This window comes from Haliaeetus albicilla, chromosome 3, assembly GCF_947461875.1.
Source record: "Haliaeetus albicilla chromosome 3, bHalAlb1.1, whole genome shotgun sequence".
NCBI lineage: Eukaryota > Metazoa > Chordata > Aves > Accipitriformes > Accipitridae > Haliaeetus > Haliaeetus albicilla.
In genome coordinates, this window is record NC_091485.1 from 19,025,559 (window position 1) to 19,046,424 (window position 20,866).

Genomic DNA, 20,866 nt, shown 5'->3' on the forward strand with positions numbered 1-20,866 from the left:
GTGAATGGGTTTCTGCACCTCTCCCTTCCCACCATGCTTGGCTCCCAGCTTAGCAAATTGCTGCTGTGTGCCACCAAAGTCGATGCACAGATTTCCCTGCTTTGCTGAGCTCTGGGACACCAGCGCACACCAGTCCTAACTGGGTCAGACACTTTCTTTGTACAAGCAGGCTGAGCCACGCAGCAGCTTCTCACACATGGTCCTCTCCCAGCGCGTTGTGGGGGACGGGGTTAGGAGGGGGAGCGGATGAAGTGGGGCTGAGCTTCCACCACACTTGATCCCCTGCCAGCCTAAGCTTCCTTACGGGGCTTACAGCCATGGCAGAAGTCCGAGTAAAGCCCTGGCTGCTCCCACGGCTGCCAAGGCTAAGCACCCTGGGATCAGAGCGGTGCCACCAGGCTCCGCATCTGTCATTCAGATCTCCGCTATGCTCAGAAATTGGGGGGAGGGCAAATAAGAGACAAATGAGCCTGTTAGTATTTATTATTTGTATTATTATAGCACCTCAGTGCCTAGTCGTGGACCAGAATCACATCCTATTAGCACTGTGCAAACCCAGAGCCAATGCACTATAGTCCCTGCCCCAGAGGGCTTACAATCTCTGTTTCTGAACAGGGGGGTACAAAGAGATGGGGGGGGACTGCGGGGTAAAACAGAGCAGTGACAAAATGTTGATCACTGTGACAGACAGCGTTGCTTTTCTGTTAAGAACCATCAGTTCTTAAATGCTTAGTTGGATTTAGTCATTCTTCACAGAGTCAATACTTTGTATTTCTTGTGAAAAAAGCATCAAGAAATCACACAGAATTCTACATTATATTCAGTGAAAAACATTTTTCATTGCAAAAAACACATGTAAGGTTATTTTTAAAAAATATTGTTTAGTTTGTATGTATTAAGCAGATATCTGAACATGTTTACAAAGTCTACACATGCAGTGTATAAAGAAAGATAAAAATTTTTAACCAACCTACTTTTTTGGCTCATTCCTTTAATTTGCACTCTTGCAAAAAAGACACATCTTTTAATTCAGTTTTTTAAGAAAAAAATAGAAGTGATTTCATCTCAACTACTTTTCTGGACACACTTGTATTTTCCCTGTGCTCATGATTTAAATAATAATCTAAATAGAAATTAACACCTTGGTGGAAGTAAAACCAATGCTAGATACAAAGATAGAGAACAAGGATAGAGAACAGCTGTGTATTTAGGAAATGTATGTAACTGATTTTACAGGTTTCTCTGATCAAAAAGTGCGATTACAACTTTGTGTGAGAAGGGCATGTGATTTACAACTTTTTGCAAGCATATCTTATGTGCATATTTTTAATAACTTGCCTGTAAGGGGCCAAATCCTGCTGTTCTGCTCAGAGTTTCTCTAAAGTCAACAGCTCCTTGACACTGTGCTCTATTCTGCTGGCCTCCTGCTGCGTGTCATAGATAATACTGTGAATAACTCAGTGGAGTTCAATATTCCTGGTTTTAACTATAATTACTCTATGGTAGAAGGTGTTTGCAGGTTTGAATATCTTAGAGAGGCCTGTAGGACAGTATGATTTATCCCCATGCAGAGGGATGAAGGGAAACAAGAACTAGCTGGACAGTTTGTAAAATCATTAAACATTTTCCATGATCAGCTCTGTTATTCATCATGTGGATAGCCCCCACCAAAAATCACGTAAGTAACCTATGCTCTTTACCTGAAAACAACTTCCAATATTAGCTTTCTTCTATGCATTCTCTAAACTGCTGTAAACATCCAGGATACCCATATATATATATATACACACACACGTATGTGTGTGTATACATGGATATACATGTATAGGTGTATATATAATACACACATACACACAGACATACATATATGTACATATACATATATATGGATATATCACTATTATGTAGTTAGGAAACAATAATGTCATTTTTATTGCATTCTTAAGTATCATAGAACAAGGGTATTATAGGCACACATCTTAACTACTTGTCCTGACTACAGTCCTAAAGCTCATTTACCTGAGATCTGCATCTGTAAAAATAGTTCCATTTTTAGCTGCATGTTACAAAAGACTAAATATCAGCCCCACAGATATGAAATTACAACCTAATTTTGAGACTACTTTACTACAAGTAAAATATGCTATTTTATAAAAAAGATACTGCTGAAAGAGATACATATTAAAAAGCAAACATGATTCTTAGAGGTTTAAAAATCTCCCTATGCCTTCCCACATTGTAATAAATTTATAAAAAATATTTGACACAGAAAATCTCCACAGAAAGCATCCTGCTGAAATCACGTACCCTTTAAGCCACCCATCTTGCAAAAGTTACGTAGTTCAGGAGGGCAGACTCCATATTGTAAGTATTTAATTTTCATCATCCCGTCTGTAGTAAATAGTTTGTATTTCCTGAGCTATGAACATAGCCATCTCTCTGGTGCCCGCAGCAATCACTCGGCAGGACATAAGGTCCAGAGGTCCCCCTGAGGACAAGAGGATTAATGAGAACTGTCTTACGTGATGTAAAAAGGCAATGTATTCTTAAATATAAACCATGCAGTAATTAGATAGGTTCAGAAACACTGAAACAACTTCATATGTAGCTCTTTTTGGGGTGGGAATGACAGTCCAATTCAGCAAATCCTATCTGGAAATCTCCGGCAAAAAACAATTTCAGAAAATTCTAGATACAGTGCCAAAGTATGCAACAGAAGCAGCGAAATGTCTAGATTCATTCAGCATCCAACAACAAATGCAATATTCCCTTCTTTTAGCAACAGGAAGGGATGGAGCAGAAATTAGTTCAATCAGCGTACCCTTCTTGTTAATCCACCATATCTTTCCACAGTATCTGCATATTGGTCACCAGTAAACCATTACTGTGAGATGTGCACCATCTAAATGAATAAAATAATAATCCAGAGACTGTGCTGTCCTTTAGTCCCTCAGAGTAGTTCCTAGTCATGTATGGTCAGACATGTACCTGAGACTCCTCCTTTCTCAGGAGGCCGTCTCTGCCGAAATTGGTTTGGAGTCTGAGCATGTCTACCAATCTCCTGGGCTGGTTCTTTACTGTAAATCTGATGCTTTAAAGGAAGTACTTAAAGCCACGGAAATGCAGTTTGACTCAGAAGACCTTTGATGTGATGAAACCCCAGGCTGGAATTACATCAGCGTGTTATGAATAACCAGCCAGAGCCTAGCGGGGAGTACAGACGCTTCTACAGAATGTTGCCAGAAATGAGATAGAGCCACAGGAGAAGGACTGTACTGAGGTAACAGAAGCTGCCCCAAAATAGCCACTCAGTCCCCAGGTGGTCAATGAAAACAAGGATATTTTACTCACCTGAAGTGTCTATTACAGTGCCACCTGCCTCTCTAATAATGACAGTTGCCGCTGCCAAGTCCCAGCAGTGTAACCCAAACTGGTAATAGGCATCTGCAGCGCCGGATGCCAAATGGCACAGAGCCAGGGTCGAGCTCCCAATGACACGGACCCTAAACCCCACGAGAAGGGGACACGGTAATGTAAAGCAGAAAATGCCTTTGATTTCAACCTATGTGTCGAGATCACAAAACGTGCAACGTACTTTTTTTTTATAAATTATTTTTGGTCACAAATGTGAGACATATATTGTAAAATATCTTACCCGTGTGCTTGTGCCTTGAGCAATCTCTCGATGTTACCAAGGAACAATTTCAAAGTTGTAGGGTCACGTTTTGGACCAATTTCTGTTAAAATTAAGGCCTTCGAGATATCTGCAATGTAGGTAGTTGTTTCCATTAATTCAACAGCTTCCAGGTAGATTCTGGAAATTTGTTTTTAAATTAAACACTAATGGACTTTTCACAGAAAAACAATTTTCATGTCCCTTTTTTTACCTCAAACTCTTTCATGGGATAAGTGACAACTTTGTATAAAAATTCAAGCAAGACTAGATTTCTCATATCAAATGGTCTGCTTTAAACACACTTTTTTAAAAAAAGAACAGGAAGATTAAAACCACGAATGCCCTCTTACATTCCTTCTCTTTCCATACATTGTTGTATTTCATTGACTGGTCAGCTTTTGGCAAATTCACTAACATTAGCAGTCAACTAAAAATAATCCAGTGACCTAGCAACTATGAATGATGCTAATCTAATCATATTTGAAAACAGGATTTCTTGAATAGGGAACTTTAATGTAATTTGTTAACAAATGATAAACATTTGGGAATACAGTAAGAGGAAAGAAAAGTTTCTACCTAAACCACCAGTCATCCAGTAACAGCTCCCCTTCATTGTGACATTTCAAAGACTGAAGACACCTTATGACTGAATAAAACCCCTTCTTATCACAAACTACAGCAGTATCTTAATTAAGAATAATATACAAATGTTATTTTTGTACTGTGTTCAGCAAGGGCAACTCTGACCTACAGCAGATGAGGGTATCAGCCTTGTGTACAGTCAAAAGAAAGACTCACAGTGACTTACAGGGTGTTGACGTAGTCCTCACATGAGATCTGAATATTGCTAGTATTTAACAAGCATATGCCAATGTAGGTCGAGATGGTTGATCAAATGCCAAGTGTCCCTGCTTCTGCTGCGCCAGCTGAACTTTGAGGTGTTAGAGGCATGACAAAACTCAAAGCTTTAGCTGTTGATTACTTACTAAATAGGCTGTGCCCAAGTGCCAGGTGTCACCTTCTACCCTGGGTTAAGGCTAGGCATTCATTCAGCTAGGGAATGTCTACCTGGTTATTACAGCTAATGGCACAAGTTGAAAATTCTTAGCAGAATTAGCAAGGAGGTTTTCAAAAGTAAATTAGGCTGGAGTGAGACATCATTTAATTAACAGGCTACCAATGAATTTAGTATTGCAGAGGAACATTATGGATTCAAGCAATGTGGTAAATGGTTGGTGAGTAACAGGTATGTAATTAGATTAAAAGTTACAGGATATCACAAAGCGTAACTGTAGGAACATAGATTTAATAATTGCTTTTTAAATTACTGCATTAAAATATAGAAACACCAATCCAGGCACGCTGCAGGGTATTCATTGTTTAGCCACCACTGAAAACTCTGGATGGTGAAAGCAATCTGCCTTAGACCTTTTTGCATAACAGACCCAATTTATAATTACAGAACATTTAATGCATGCCTCATTGCTGAAATGCACCAAGCATTCACACCACACCAGTCATAGCTGGGTCATGACTAAGACAGTTGTTCTTTTGAGTGATTAAATATATTTCTAATGCATAAATGGATCTCTTCAATTTTCATCAAGGCTACAGGTAGAAATTGGATGAGGAGACTAAGGCAAGGAAGAGGGAGGTCTCTGCTTAGGAAAAGGAGCTGGCTGATCACAAGAATTGATGGGGTTTCAGGAATTCAAGGTACAGGAAAAAATTTACTGAGTACTCCTCACTCTGACAGAGGCCAGAAAAATAAGGAGGCTTGGTAGAAGACATTTAACAGTGACATGGATAGATTTATGAGGAAAAGACCAATTCTGTTGACCAATACACTTACAGTATTAGCACATAGAAGGCCCGACCTGAATCTAAGCATGATAAGAAATATCACTCAAGCAAGATCAAAGGGAAGATGGATCCTTCATTTATGTTTATCCTGACTGCTTGAACTCCCATGCCAGACCTCTGCAAAATTTGGCATTGACAAAGAACAGTATTTGCCTGGACTGTGATTTCAAATGATGAAATCTGAACAATTAATGTGTAGCGCAGATCGATGTTATACAACAGTCACACTTCCTGAAAACAAAAGGCATGAAGTAACATGACAGCCTAGGTCTCCAACACATTGTGTATCGGTGAAGGCTGCTTGAGTTCCAGTGGTAGGTACGGGGAAACACACTGTTCCAGGGTTGGTTTATTTTATTGAAGCCTTAGTCCTTACAGGAAAAGAACAACTGTGATTTTATACACATAAAACATCATTAGAAGCAAGACTAAAGAAGATCCATCTTCACTGGTGAAATTGCCCACCACCAAATGATGTCTCTCAAAACAAAGGAGAATTTCAAAGCATTTGGAAGGGCAGAAGGTCCACTTCCCTTGCTCTGTTCTAGACACCCACGTAGACTGGATGTCCAGAGAAAGGAGGACAAAAGTGGAATGTGCCAAAACTTCCTTGCTCAACTAGAAAACAGAACTCTCTGACTGCAAAAGTGAGCAAGGCCAGTTCAGGAGTGGCTTACCAGCCCAACTGTGTGCATCCCTAGTTCTTCCTAATAGTCTCTGACAGCGTGGGCTTTTGTGAAATATGGGATATTTGAGCACTGACAAAAATGTGATGTACAATCAAGGATTCAAAATCTTAGGGGTTATCAACTTCACAATTTGCTCCATCTCTCCCAATAGGGAGACCCTGGCTCACTATTAATTTAGGTGAATAGCCAAACTTGCCCAAATTTCAGGGAAGTTTTGACGCAGAGTCTGCTTGGGGCACTACAACAAATCTGTACATTAAATTGCTTGAATTTACTGTGTTTCAAGTTCGTAAATCTCTTTTTGGGGTGAAATTTTTACCATCTCCTGTGTACAGTGATGTATGTTTTTGGCACATGTCTGCTTCTGTCTTCAACTGAGTGTTATGTTCCCCTCTGCATTTTCATTGATTAAAAGAAAACTTCTCTAGACACATCTGATTATTGTTATCTATTATCATTAGGTAAACAGACAGATCTATGACTTGGTTTACCAATAAAAGAATTCCATTAAAGTGTTGACTAAGTGTTGCTATCTATTTGTATGTTGAAACATACCTCACACACAAAAGCAAGCTGTTAAAGAACCCCTGGTGAAGCATGCATCCTTTAGTTTACTGTTAGTATGTATGCCTACAGACATAATACACTTTATGACGTACAAGTTTATTGGAAAGTAAGTGAATAACGGCCGCCATTGTACTCTGAATTTGATTCACCATTCTCATTGCATCTTCCTCATAAAAAAGTTATGCCAGCTGGAATGAAACTGGTGAATCCACTCACTCTTCCTTATTTTAAACAATGGTTATGAAGCAAAATAATTTAGGATTATTTAAATAGTTCACATTCAGATGTATATTTTAAAAAGAAAATGAGGAAAGTTGTGATTTTTCAGAAAAAAAACAAACACAGAACAACAAAATTATCATGCAGGTGAAATACTGTCCATCAGGATAATGATGTTCATTATCCTAATGATGATTTGCAACAACTCTGAAACAAAATTAACATATTCCTTTTAGAGTTCTAACAAAATCTAGACCAACCTGTCTCTTTTGATACCTGAAGCCTTTTGTCATTACAAAATGCCCCTTGACCTCTTCTACCAGTGTATAATCGTTCTTCAGTGCAGTGGTAAATTACACCAAATTCAAGCTTTAAGATTTTGAAAAGGAAAGAAATGAATGCAACTCAAATTACTCATCATAAATATAAACAACTACTAATGGCAGAAAGATCAGCAATAATTTAACTGGTACACGTAATCAAAGATTATATTGATGCTAATAAACTGGAATAATTTTACTATTACTTTGATACTGAGATATAGGTCATATAAAATTCAGTTTATAAAGGAGAAGTTAATGCAATCTGTTCGTGATCACGCTAAGTTGATTTCAAATTCAACTGTATGTTTTTATTGAAAGTATGCAAGTCCTCTAAGGCCAGATTCTGAATGCTTTACTTTCACTGGTGAGCAGTTACACCTAGAAGTAGTCCCATTGACTTCAGGTGGACCCTGAAGATTTGCAGCCCCAAATACAGAGATATATGATCAGTGAGGCATCCAAACTCAGAAGTCATGGCACACTGTATTAACAGTGGGTGCTTTTATATGCACTTCACCTTTCACGATGCATGTAATTTGCCCGCCTTTTCAAGCAAAGTAGTACACTCCGGTCACTGGTTCAAACATTTCTCTGCAAAATCCTTTTGTTTACACATAAAAGTGAGAATCTCATGAAGTCACACGACCCAAAGAGAAGGAGTTTGAAGAGAAATACGAAATGTTGTGACCCTCAATGAAAGCTTGAGAATGAGCGACACTGGAATTTTTGTGGGAGTATCTGTTTACCAATGAGAAAAGGGTCAGAATTTGACCCTTGATTTAAACCCAAGGTATTTAATATTTCCATTACTTTAATAGGTTTCACCAAAAGATTTTAAAGCACTTTACAAACTTCAGTGGTCAGCTCCTAAAAATCACCCCTAGATAAGTACTATTAGCAATATTTTATTTAGGGGTGGACAGATGCACAAAAATTAAGCAACTTGCCCAAGGTCACAGAAGAAGTTGGTAACAAGGTCAAGAAAACATCTCAGATGTTCTAGACTCCAAATCTTTTCCTGCTGCCCTCCTCCGTTCAATGTGAATAATCATCAGTGTTCATCAGAGACAATTCAAAGGGAATAGACTGTCCTCACTCCCTACCCTGAGGTCCCATCTAAACCAAGGTTTCTTTTGAGGAACACACTATTAATAGACTCTTCCCTGAAGACATCTGCAGGAATTTCTTCAGTACTGTTCAAGACTTACATTCAGGCCAGTTCCCCTGTGTGTACTTTGGCTCCTTTTCAGCTTACTACTTTTTTCTGCTTTTCCCATTTGTTTACTGAGGGAGATTTAACATCATTCTTTATTTTTGTTTCAGCTTTGTTTAGTTAACATAACCCAAAATATGCAGCATCAAAATCACAATGGTGTTCTAAGAAACATAAATATTAGAGAAATCTGTCTGGTAGTAATATGTAATATTCAAAATGACCTTTGGGAATGAATAAACTTCAGAAAAGCATGGAAATGCTCCTCTGCAGTTTCCATGTTTGAAAAGTCTAACTAGAGAAGTACACAACATTATTCTGTTTAAATCAGTAAGAGCCACTAGTGCATCTGAAAACTATGTTGTTATTGCACAGAATTCTTGCTGGCTTTGCTTAAAGCTATACATATATTTAAGATCGTGGAATAAGGCTGAAAGAGGCACATTCCTTGGCAATTTGAATAGCTATTTCTTCTGTATATATCAAACGGTAAACTGGCAACGTCTGGAGAAAAGCACTAGCATGAATGAGTATAGCTGGGAAATTCAAATGGGGACATATGAAGGCTAGGTACTTCCCCCCAGCCCGTAATCACGCTCTTATGTGGGAAATACAGTTATTTTACTACATTAGAAAAACCATAAAAGGAGATTAAATGAACTAGGCCCATTATTTTGCACTCTTCATAGAAATCAGTTCTGAATTGCCTCATAGTAGCAGTTAGCTTTCACAGATACTGCTAGCAGGAAAGAAGCAATAATAATAACATAAGAACACTAGGAGATAATGTTTAAATTATGAATAGGCAGCACTATATTTAACTCATTATGGTTTTGTCTTACAAAGCCTTGCTCACACCAGTACTCCCTTTCTCCCCCCCACATAAATCCTGTAATATTTGTAATAATTTGTAAGAATTGTCTTGTAATTGCCAGTTTGCGTAAGTAAGTTTTGCAGGACTACGATTTTAGACTAGTAGAGTATGATCAAATGCAATTAAAAAGCATGGAAAAACCTGAGTAGTGGCTGATTTTTTAAAAAATTTTATTTTATTTAAAGTTCCCACATGGTTTTGAGGCTTCTAACCAGCTCTCAGGTACCCATCTTAGAGAACATACTTCATACCTCTTTGTTAACAGCAAATCCAATGCTCACTGCCACTGTTGGAAATCTGTGAAAAATAAGAAATGAAGAATTATTGATGAAAAATCTCTCGACTTACTCCTTATGCAACTCCCTTAGGCAACAAAACCCCACATGGAGCTCTGTGATTTTACTTGTGTCAAAATGCTCTTGACGTTGTACTAGTTCTCCTTTGTCAGCTTCTTTAACTTTGTTGGTTCCTTTAAAAATGTAATTTAATATTGGAGAAGGCAAGGAATAAACACATGAAGTTATCAGGATTTTTATACTAAGCGTGTTGTATATTTTAGTGATCTTTTTGCTTTAGTGTAATTGAATTATCCAGTATAAAATCATTAGTGTTGTTATAACAAGTCATCACTTTTAAGAGCACATTTTGTTTAAGTTCAAGCATCTGAGACAGCAATTAAGTAGCATGGATATACCTTGCTGCTGACATCAACATAAGTAGAAACCAGTTCCCCTGCTCTCTCCTTTGTCAAAGTGATGATCATGGATTTAATTTGGTCCTTTTGACTAAAGTATAATTATTGCATTTTAAACAATGAAATAAATTCATCTCTTAAAAACACGTTTTAAAAAGGGCTGTAAAGTAAAGGTCCAGAAAATACTGCTAGAAAGAGAAAATTTCACTTAATTGCATGAAATACCAGCACATGACAACCCCCATCTGCCCTTGAGTTCTGTGTAATTGCATCAAAATTCAAGGAAATGCTTTCTTTTTTTTTTTTTTTTTAAATGATAAATGCAGTTATATTAAGTCACTAACTACAAGGCAGAACATATTTAAGGTTTTTAAGTAGAAGTATTATGAACAGTCGTTAGTTTACAACCCCTAGCACTCAACCAATAAATTAAACTTTTGCATTTTTGCAGTAATGATCCCTGGATTTCTTTTTGCCTAGAGGTATTTTAGAAATTTAAAACCATTATCTATGTATAACTTAGTTTTCAGTTCTACTCTACATATATGCAATAGTTCTACTTCCCAGGAAAAATGAAGCGTTTGTATTTGAAAGGGAGAAAACACCACTACTAAAAGGAATGTGTAACAACCACATAAGGCGTTAGGCCAAGTGTCATCATAGCACAGCCTTGTTCCTCCAGTTCAGCTCAAGTCTCTGCACGTTATTGTGCAGTTATATATAAACGAGCTGTGAGTCAAGAGCTTTGGGTCATTAAGCAATCAGCAGAAACTTTAGCTTACCTTAGGTAACAGTACAGAGCTCTCTCCAGCACAAACACACACTCCCTCAGATACACTACACGAGGTACAAAAAGATAAAGGGATGACTCCTACTTACGAGTCAAGGGAATGAATCTACCACAGTAAAACACCTTTAAGTGCAAGGGAGGATTTGTGAGAAGCTACATTTTGCTTTTTTTATGTATTTCTCAGTTCACTGTCTACTTACCTGTGCACAAAGTTGCACGTTCCATCAACAGGGTCAATAATCCAGGTCGGACTGTCGGTGAGGACACACTTTGAACCAGCAGCAGTGGATTCTTCTGCAATAAACCTGCATTTGGTGTGGAGTAAAACAAGTGTCTCAGAAAACTGGCTTAGATATGTGATTTGGAAAAGTCAAACTCCATCTTCCAGTTTTTGAAGAGATACTTCATTTTTTTTATACATATAAAAAAATTGTATAAATATATATGTATCTATAAACACACATACTGCTTTTTTCATTTGGGAATGGGGAACTTTCATAGAAACTTTGAAGGAGAGTTCTCAAATTTATAGCATACTATTTTACATGGTAAAAAAGAACTCCATTTATGTTCACTCTCCCAATATACCATTAGGAAAGTCATGAAAATGAATGCAGAAATGGATCTGAACTGGCATCCCTGGAACTCTAGAAGAAGTTTTTTTTTTAATGCAGAATGTAATTTTATGTGTTAGGCCTGTCTCTTGCAGTAAGTAACAGAAACTGCAAACTGTAGCTGCTTCCCTTTGCAGTCAAATTCAGTCAGCAGGAAATAATGCACTCTTAGAAAATCCAGTCTCACTCCCACTTGAATTTTTTACAGTAGTCTGGAAATTAAAAGGTTTAGAAAGCTGAACTTTCTTTTTCCCATGACCCAGAGAAAATCAACAAATTATTTTTTCTGCTTGTTGTTTGGATGCACAAGGCACACATTGAAATCTGAGCTCATCTTCTGTTCTGTTGTTCTGTCCTAATTTCTTTTAGTAGATATGCTCCCTCCCCGCCTTTTCCCTGGGAAATGAACATCCAGTTCTGGCACATTTCCTGCTGACCTTAATTATCCCTGCTCTCCCATAAACTGCTCAGGGTCTGTTTCTATAAGTGTTGTGCAGGTGCTACTCTCACAAATTTGAATAAAGTCTGGTATGTACAGAAAATGTAGAATCAGACTGCTTAATACTGAATCTGGCTTTTGGTTTCACATTCGAACAACTGGTAGTGGTATTCAGAGTTCCTGCAAATGCCTGAAGACGAAAAAGCTTCTCTTGAAGACACAGAGGGAAAAAAATTGGATAAAATAAAGAGAAAATGTCTTTTGCAGAAACAGTTGCTTCCCTAGGACTAGAGTAACAGCTATTTTCTTTTGTGCCCTCAACACACGCTGCATGATGCCACATAACGCTTGCAACCACGAGCTTAAAATGTTCTGCAGACAGCACAGGAGGAGATTTCCTGAATTTTCCAAACGCTGCTTTGCCTTTCTCTCAGTAGAAAGGGACTGTTTTGATGGCATTGTGGGCCCCCAGTTGGTATGAAGAGGGAAGTAGGAAGTGTTTGTTCCTATTTTCACCTCCATTAAAGATAACACCTGAAGGACGAAGTGTTAGTGTGCAACTGAGAAACAAGAAAGACTTGAACAAGTGTTTGGAATTCTCAGTCAAACGTAACACTTTGCAGACTCCTTGCTCTAAATATTCCATTATTTTGTCCTGTTGGTACTGTATCATTTGACTTTTGCTTTTACAAATCTTGTAATTAGCACCTAAACCCAATCATACGCTTCGGCTGTGCTGCTGGCTGCAGAGGAAGCTCATCTTCTTGCAGATGGAGCACCTCATGTCCCACCTCAGATTGTCCACCTTCCCCATGGATTATGCCCCTGCTTCAACCCTCTGCCAGCTCCCCCAGCCAGGGCCCGAGCTGTAGCCATTGTCTTGCCAGTCAAAGAAAGCTGAAATGGGAACTTCTTTAAAGACAAGAGCATTTCTGTGTAAGGTGTTTTGCCCTCAAGTATCGTAAGCATGTCCCTCACCTTTTCTTTACAGCAGGGGTGCGACGCCACAGCCCCCCCAGACAGAAATGCTAACATGAAGCCGGGGCACAGCAGTGCCATTGATAAAGTCTTGATGGCCAAGAACAACTTTTCCAAAATGGATGTAGGGCAAATTAGGTGCCCATTTTATGAAATTTGGGCCAACAGGTTAAAATAAGCCCCTTGCTGTTATGCGATACTGGGAACTGTGAGAGTCCCTCACAGGCAATATCAGATGTGTTGCTCTATGGCTCCCTGTGCTGTAAAAACATGCAAACTAAGCAAAACATTCGGCCTGAAGTACTGGAGACCAAATTTTAGGAACAGCTTGAGAAGTGGGAAGGGTAGCCGTGTCATTACAGTAGTTAATTTAGTATGCCAGCCTGCCAGCTCTGTTGACCTCTCTTCAAATCTGGATTAAAGTTCTCTCCCATGGAAAACGAGTCCAGTAATTTCAGCCAAGCCTGAGCGTACATCTGTTCGTACCATGGTGCTGCTCTGAAATTCATTGCTGGAACAGCAAGGAAACCATAGCATAGCGTAAACTGCAGCAGGAGCAGCGACTGCCAGTCGGGCGCAGGAGGTTCAAACCAGCACTGCCCCTCACCCATCCCCTCCGGGTGTCCGAGGGCAGAAAGCTGGGAAGCTGGAGTCGGATGTCACCCTCTGTAATGGCTGTGTCCTGGTTTTAAGGTCTACAGGATTAAGGCCACAATTAACACCAAAGATGACAACTTGTGTAACAATAACACAGACAAATGGTACGATAGCCTTTTTCAACCAGCAACCCCTGATATTCTGGCTGTGCCTATCCACAACTCAAAGATCTATCACAAAAAACATCCTTTTGAAAAGACTCACTTCGAGCATGTCAGAGTACCAAAGAGTGGGCAAAGATGAAAACTTGGATGAGCGCAAATGAGGATGATACATAGCACTTTGCCAAGCAGAGAGAAGAAGAAAGAAACGGGCCAAATTACATTTTTAATAGGTTTTCCTAATATTTCTCTTTACTCCTGAGTACATTTCCAATATCTGAAGACTCATCACTGCCACAGTTGCAAATAGCACAGATTCTAATGAGATCCCTTTTAATTTTTTAACTCCTAAGGTACATTTTTTGATTCAGAGAACATAAGAATCAAGATGATTTAAGAGAAAAAGAAATAACAAATCTTCAGTGATGCTTTGAACAACCAGGTTAGGGGAAAGACTAAACACAATTTAAGTGATCTTTTAATGTTTTCATTGCACTGTAATTTAAACCTTGATTGCTACTGCAAACTCCTCATTGCAAGTGTTTTAAATCTAGTCTAGATAAATCTAGTTTTAATCTATTGTTTAATCTAAATGCATTCACTGTCTGAATAAGCTTCAATCAAAACCAATAACCAGTATCAGCAAAAAATAATGGTCTTGAAGAAACAGCAATTCCTTCAGTTGCTTATAAAGTCAGAAGTTAACTTTACAGAGTTAATAAAGTCAGGGATTTTTGCACTCCTAGGTCTATGTTGACCTTACAACTTTTGTTCCCATTCTGAGTAACTCGAGTGCTTCTGATGATTCTCATTTTATGTGAAATGCGTATGTTTTATGTTCTCTGCCAGACTGTTCAAGGAAAAAAAAACAAAAAACCACCGTAAGAGTGGAGATGAGAAAAGAGCACAGCCAGCAATAGTAGAAGGAATATTACACAAATAATAGGCTTGTAAAGCCTGGCACTCTCTTGAGAATCACGGCCAAGAACCACACATTATGCTGTACAGTACTGCTTCAATATGTGATCACATACAACACGTATTTAGAAAGCCATATTTAGTATATAATGTTCTTTCTGCTCCTTCTTACGGCGTTTTTTTTCCAGCAGCATTGCTGACAATCAGATTAGTAGCTGAGCCTCCAGATTTTCATCTTTGTTGATTTCTGCACAGCACTAGAGTGCAAGGCTCATCCCCATCAGAGATGCACACAGTTAGGAGGAAGTCATACAGTATTTAAGGGATACACAGGCTCTGCAGCAAGATGAATTTTATCCGTGTAGACTGAAGTTAAACGTGGAAATCGATTGCAGAGTCTCTGCATTGAACAAAACTGGCCAACTAATACCAAACTTCTCTCTAATCTGTTCATGTGCTAGGAGTTGTTATTTTCAAATTGACCATAATAATTCAAGAGGAGTCAACAATCTGATCTATTTTTAAAACCTTGGGTTGTCATCCCATATAGTAAAAGTTATAACCTGTTTATGTATATGCATCAAATGATGATGATGATAAACAACCCTGCTTCTCACTGATTTTAGGATTCTATACAACACAAGGTAAATGTGACTAAATGAGATACTTGTCCTGATCTGGCAAACGCTTATGTATGATGGCAAAAGAAAGTGAAGGGAAGGTCTGCAGGATGGGACCTTTGCTATCATTAATTTCAGCTATATTTTATAGATATCCTTAGCATAATTCTTATAAAATAGAGAACAGATCAGTATTCTGAAAATCATGGAGATCCATACAAAACCTTTATACATGATGTCCCTACAGGGGAAACATTATTAAATACATATATTAAGAAACATAACTATTAGAAAATATAAAGTACTAAGTAGAGGGAAGTGGTAGCTTTTAAAAAAAGAAGTCCTCTGAAAGTGTCCAAAAGCAATAGGTTAATAGGTAAGAGAGATATGTATACTTTTAAGATTCCCTTTAAATGCCAGTCAGATATACAGCTCTTAAAGGAAAACAGGTCATTGATAGTTTCTTTCTATAGGCACTCACCTGTGGGAGGGAAACTTCTCTTTCAGAACAGAAATAATTAAATTTTCCACAAAATGATCAGTTTCTGTCACAAGATCTGCTGCAGATGTCTTTGTGGACACTTGTTTTTCCTCTGTTAGAGCTTTCCTAATAACCTGAAACAGAAGTTCACAAATCAGATTTGTTGGCCATTTATCCTGTGCACACTAAAATAATACGTTTACTGAAAAACAACTGTAGGCCTAATTCTGCCAGAGCCTGTTCTAATTCTTCTGACTAAAAATCTTTCTGAGCTAATGAGTAGCCTTTGGGAACATGGCATTTTGAATCAATCTGCAAGGAACTCTCTTGACAGTTCAGAAAAGGATTGATGAATGGGATGCAACTAATGGAATAAAAGGATGATGGCAGTCATCACAGTTTAGGAAATTACAAAAGATACACGTAAGATAAGAAAGAGCCTCAAGGCTTAGGAATTTTTCATGCAAACACCTTTTTCTTTTTTCTTAATTTACAGGGCCAATACCCCACTGCTCTTTCACTTTAAAAAGGCAAACCCCATTGGTTTATTTTTTTGCCAACAACGACATACAAATTTTATTTTTTCTTGTGTATATGGGTTTTTGGAACTTCAAGTGCTGACCACCCACTAGTTCCCAAAGAATTGCTATATATTTAATAAAAAACAAAAATGTAGACTTTTCCCTAGATATGAAACCAGTGATCTAACCCTGGATTCTCTTCTGGAAAAGCCTTTATCTCATTTTCAAAGGTTTTACTGTTATAAACTCAGAACTAAACCACATCAAGTGCAAATGCACATATGGGAAAACAGTTGATAAAAGCTTTTTCCCCAATTTTCCCATTTTCTTTCTGTTTTTTTCCCACTCCTTCATTAAAAAGAAAAATAAGGGGGCAAAATGCAAAAGGAGCAGACTTATTTTTTGACCAGTGAAAACAATAAACTATTTGATATTAGGAAAACCAAAACAAAGCAAAAATTAAGCACCACTTATAGAACTGTATTTACTAAAACCAGCACCAACAAGACCAATATTCCAAGTCCCTTCTAAAACTTGTATATTTCAATTGTTTAACTAAATTTCTATTGATCAAAGTATTTTAAAACTATTGAGAAATGTGTGATGACCAAAGAAAACAGTTCTGCTGTATTACACATGGGAAAGGGAACCAGCAACTCCCAAATTTCAGTCTCAGCTCTTGGTTTTCGTAGTACAAAATACTACGTTTAAAGGGTGTGCTGATTGTTCTGACAAGTAGTGGATATTGCTGACTGTTGCCTTGGTACGGAAGGTATCTGGACTTATGTTCCTGTTCTGTGAGCTGTAAAACATTAGATCATGGAGATTTTACAGCAAATTCTAAGTAGCTGATTTTTGGGAGCGTGGTTATTTAGAGCAGAGTCACTTAACACTTTTAGCCCATGCTGCCCCTCCTCTACTAAAGGAATTGGCTAGATCTTATCCTAATACCCTGCTTGGGAGCATTTGGGGGGTTATGCAAAGTGAGGGGCATTTACGCCAGTACATGTGTGAAGTCAACAGCACAGAGCAAGACCCAGGTTGTCCCCGCTCCCTTCTTCATCTGCCATGGAGCAGGGGAAATGGAGCTGCCAGGGCTCAGCACAGTCACGGCCCTGGACTCTTCCTTTCCCAACGCCTTTGTGAAATTAAGTCATACAAAGGAAAACGGAGAGGACAGAGGGCCAAGATGCCTTCTCCCCCATCACCTGCCAGGACACCCACCAACGGTGAGTTGCTCATGTTAGATATTCCATTTTGCCATACTGCTTGCATTCACCACACGTTTCTCAGAGCTCCAAGATGGATTACTTGTTTGCAATATTTTTCTGAAATATTTGCTCACTGATAAAATCAAACATCTAGGTAAAAAGCATAACTACCCACAAATAATTTAGGGAACACCAATCTGGTTTGCTAAAAAATCTGTCCATGTTTAATAGAAAATAGCCTAACAATATCCCCTGGGAGCAAACATAGGGAAAAAAATCTTGGCTTTTTAAAATATCAGTGGAAATTTTGCCCCTTTTTTAGTGGGATTCTGCTAGGTCTCTTATGACTCATAAAATTATTTTCGGGGGGGGGGGATGGGGGAGGAGAAAAAAAACAGTAAAAAAGTAGTTTGTGTGGACTTCAACACGTTAGCTTCTAGCCTCAGTATTTTAGTCTTGTTTTCACCTAGAAGCACATCTACTCATTTTGGTGAAGTTTCTCCAACGGTAATTGCAGAGAACTGTGCAAATATTACTCGGTGCTCTCAACAGCATCAAAGATGTAGAGACTAGTTGTGCCTGCTTTTCTTAGTGAAAAGTCATATTAAGCCAACAGGCGTGCTCTCATGAACACAGCAAGCAAATTTACTCACAGAAAAAGCAGAAGAAAGGTTTGAAAAAGTGCAGTTATATGTGGCCTTACAGAGCAAATGAGACATAATTTTAATGCAGGTCAATTACAGAAATTACAAACCCATGGCCATTCTCATGAAATAGCCATATATATTAAACGAGAGCCTGTGATATTTCGTAAAAGTAATGGAACTAAGTAACAGGATGGGCAAGAGACGCAATGATTTTAACCTGGGAATAGAAGTTACTGCAGCAACACCACTTTTGACACATATTCAAGCAAAAATTTCTTTATCAGACTTTTAAGTTAGAAACTATGCCACAGCATAGATGCCTTTGTTGGAAAGAAGTTATATTTTACTTATACTCATGAAACATGATGCAATATAAACCAGTTGTGTAAGCCACAGGGGAGACCAGGAAACTGTATTACTGGTTAACTTTTCCTAGAAATCCAAAATCTTGACTTGCATGCCTTTCTTCAGGTTGTCCTCTGTGCCAAGACTCTTGTAGACACTTTCTAACAATTCCAAGCCTTCCTAACCTGCTGTGGTCCTGAGAAATTAAGGGCCTTAAATGAAAGGCTGCAGTGGCAAAATTTCATGCAGGGATGGAAACAGGACTTGGATCTGGGGAGACAGAGAGTGCAAGCAGATTTCTGGGGATGGAGGCGAAGGTGGAGGGGTCTGAGGGACGGGAAGAGAGGCAGAAGAAAAAGATGAACTTGGCCAGTAGAATTGACTATTTTTAGTGACCAAAATAAAACTAAATTTTATCAGTCAATTTTCAACAAAAATTGAGTCCTATCAAACCTATGTTAGATTGCATTTTGTGTCCTTATCTCTAGCTCCTTTAGGGAATAGCTGGAAGTGGATTGACACTTAAATAAAAGATACAGCCCTACTTGCACCTTTTCTTCCACAAGGATCTCTGATGTTTTTTGTAACTAAAAACATTCCTTAACATTACAAAGTTAATAAAAACCCTACCCAGTTCCAAAGGCTTACTTAAACAACATCCTTGACTGCTTTAAATTTGGCCTGCCAAGGAATCGGCCATTTCCTGCCAGTTGCAAGGTAGGGATGGCAAACTGTGAAAAAAGATGCAAGGATTAATCTTCTGGAATGTTTATTTCTTACAGGAAAAGGTGCTCAGCTGTGACTTTCTGAGCAATTAAAATGGCCGGAGATGGTTATGGTTGTCTTCACAAATTGATATTTTGAGAAGTAAGGTGTGGAGGCTTGAGCAAGTCATGAGAGTCTCTCTTGTGAAATGGCTGGCAGAATGAGTATGCTGGAAAAACTCCTGCTTGGAGAGTCTGTGAGAGCATGACCTGTCATCCCGATTTGGATTATCCATTTATTCCCTGTATTACTAAAACAAGTCTCCCCTCCTCTGGCATTCTGTTCATCTTTGTTTGTGTCTTCTGCTAGGGAGAAAATAGTTTTAATAACACATAAAGGAAAAGTTACAGGTCCTGGACTCAAGATAGAAAAGGGGGCTCCTTGAATCATAGTGTACAGGTACAAAGCGCGTTTCAGAATAGAGCAGAACGGAAGCATAAGAGAAAGACATGTTGCTGAGGTTTGTGCTTTACCCAATTTCTCATCTGAACAATCTGCTGATCCCACTTCTTGGCTCTGTTAGAGTCGGTGGAAGTTTTGCTGCTGCAGACAGTGGGGCCAGGATGTCTCCCAAGATGACTAACCTTCTACTGTGTCGAAACATGGGTCTTAAATAAGCTACCGTAGATCTGTGCAGAGCCACTGCTGATTTATATCCCTAGCAAGTGAACTTCAGTCACTCTGAAGACAGTGGTATATATAGCAAGAAGACAAAACCTCCCTGACATGACTATTTTTCTCTGCACAAGCTGCTCAGAAACAAATGCTGGTACTGTAACGTGTAAATACACAATATTCTGGATAAATGCACCACGGCATAAGCCTCAGTTGTACATAAATTCAACCTTAGCAACACAGCATGCTCCAAAACATTACAGCGCCAGAATAAATGCTCCCTGTACATTTGAAAAAGTTACTAAAGCACCTTCACGCTGACAAATCTTTCCGCCTTTATTTATATTTTTTTAAACAAATAAAAATACTCCCAGTCACAAAACAAATCTGCTTTCACCTGAAGCGCCTCCTGGTCCCTACGCTGGTTGCGGCCCCGGGGGGGGAGCGGCCCCCGCCGCCGGCATCCCTCCCGCTGCAGAGGGAAGCGGCCCCCCGGCCCGGCTGAGCGGGTGCCGAGCCTGCCGCCTTCCTCCTCCTCCTCCTCCTCCTCCCCCCAGCCCTCCGCACCAGCCAAGCGCCCACACGGCCCTTCCTCAAACCGCCCCCCCCCGCCGCCGGGGCTCTCACCTGCCCGGCGCGGAGGGCCAGCTGCACCGCCACCTCCGCGCACTCCTTCCAAGGGTCCCCGCCGCTGCTGCCGCCGCCGCCGCCGCCGCCCGCCGCCGCCGCCGCCCCCCCTTCCTCCTCCTCCTCCTCGCACGGCTTCATAGCGGCGGCGGCGGCGGCTCCGCTGCCCGGGGTAGGGCCGGGGCCGGGGGCGCGGGGCTGGGGAGCTGTGTGTGCGTGTGCGTGCGTGGTGTGCGTGTGTGTTTGTGTGGGGAGGCGGGGGGGTGGCCCGGCTCCCCGCTGAGGAGCGGCCGCGGAGGAGGGCGACCGGCGCGCAGACCGCCTCCCGCCCGCCCGCTCGGTGCTCCGCGGCCGCCGCTGTCACTCCGCGCCCCGGCACCGCCCCGCCGGGGTGTGGGGAGCGGAGCGGGGCGGAGGGA

At 39.8% G+C, this 20,866-nt stretch overlaps 1 protein-coding gene across 1 annotated transcript; it reads right to left on the reverse strand.

Moving 5' to 3' along the window:
* Positions 1–473: 473 nt before the first annotated feature.
* On the reverse strand, positions 474–20,834 carry IMPA2 (inositol monophosphatase 2). The gene is made up of 8 exons (XM_069778958.1): positions 20,448–20,834; positions 15,717–15,850; positions 11,109–11,213; positions 9,676–9,721; positions 7,275–7,383; positions 3,656–3,764; positions 3,352–3,503; positions 474–2,488 (listed from the first exon to the last, which is right to left on the reverse strand). The coding sequence occupies exons 1-8, from the start codon at positions 20,586–20,588 to the stop codon at positions 2,373–2,375; spliced, it is 912 nt and encodes a 303-aa protein (XP_069635059.1). The 5' UTR covers positions 20,589–20,834; the 3' UTR covers positions 474–2,372.
* Between the last annotated feature and the right edge of the window lie 32 nt (positions 20,835–20,866).

Bases quoted from the DNA above. Each gene is read 5' to 3' on its own strand.
- IMPA2 (XM_069778958.1), bottom strand. From the start codon at position 20,588: ATGAAGCCGTGCGAGGAGGAGGAGGAGGAAGGGGGGGCGGCGGCGGCG. The intron at 9,722-11,108 runs GTAAGTAGACAG...TATTTTTCACAG, and splicing joins ACGTGCAACTTTGTGCACAG to ATTTCCAACAGTGGCAGTGA. The intron at 3,765-7,274 runs GTTGGTCTAGAT...CCTACATTGCAG, and splicing joins TCAGGTATCAAAAGAGACAG to ATATCTCGAAGGCCTTAATT.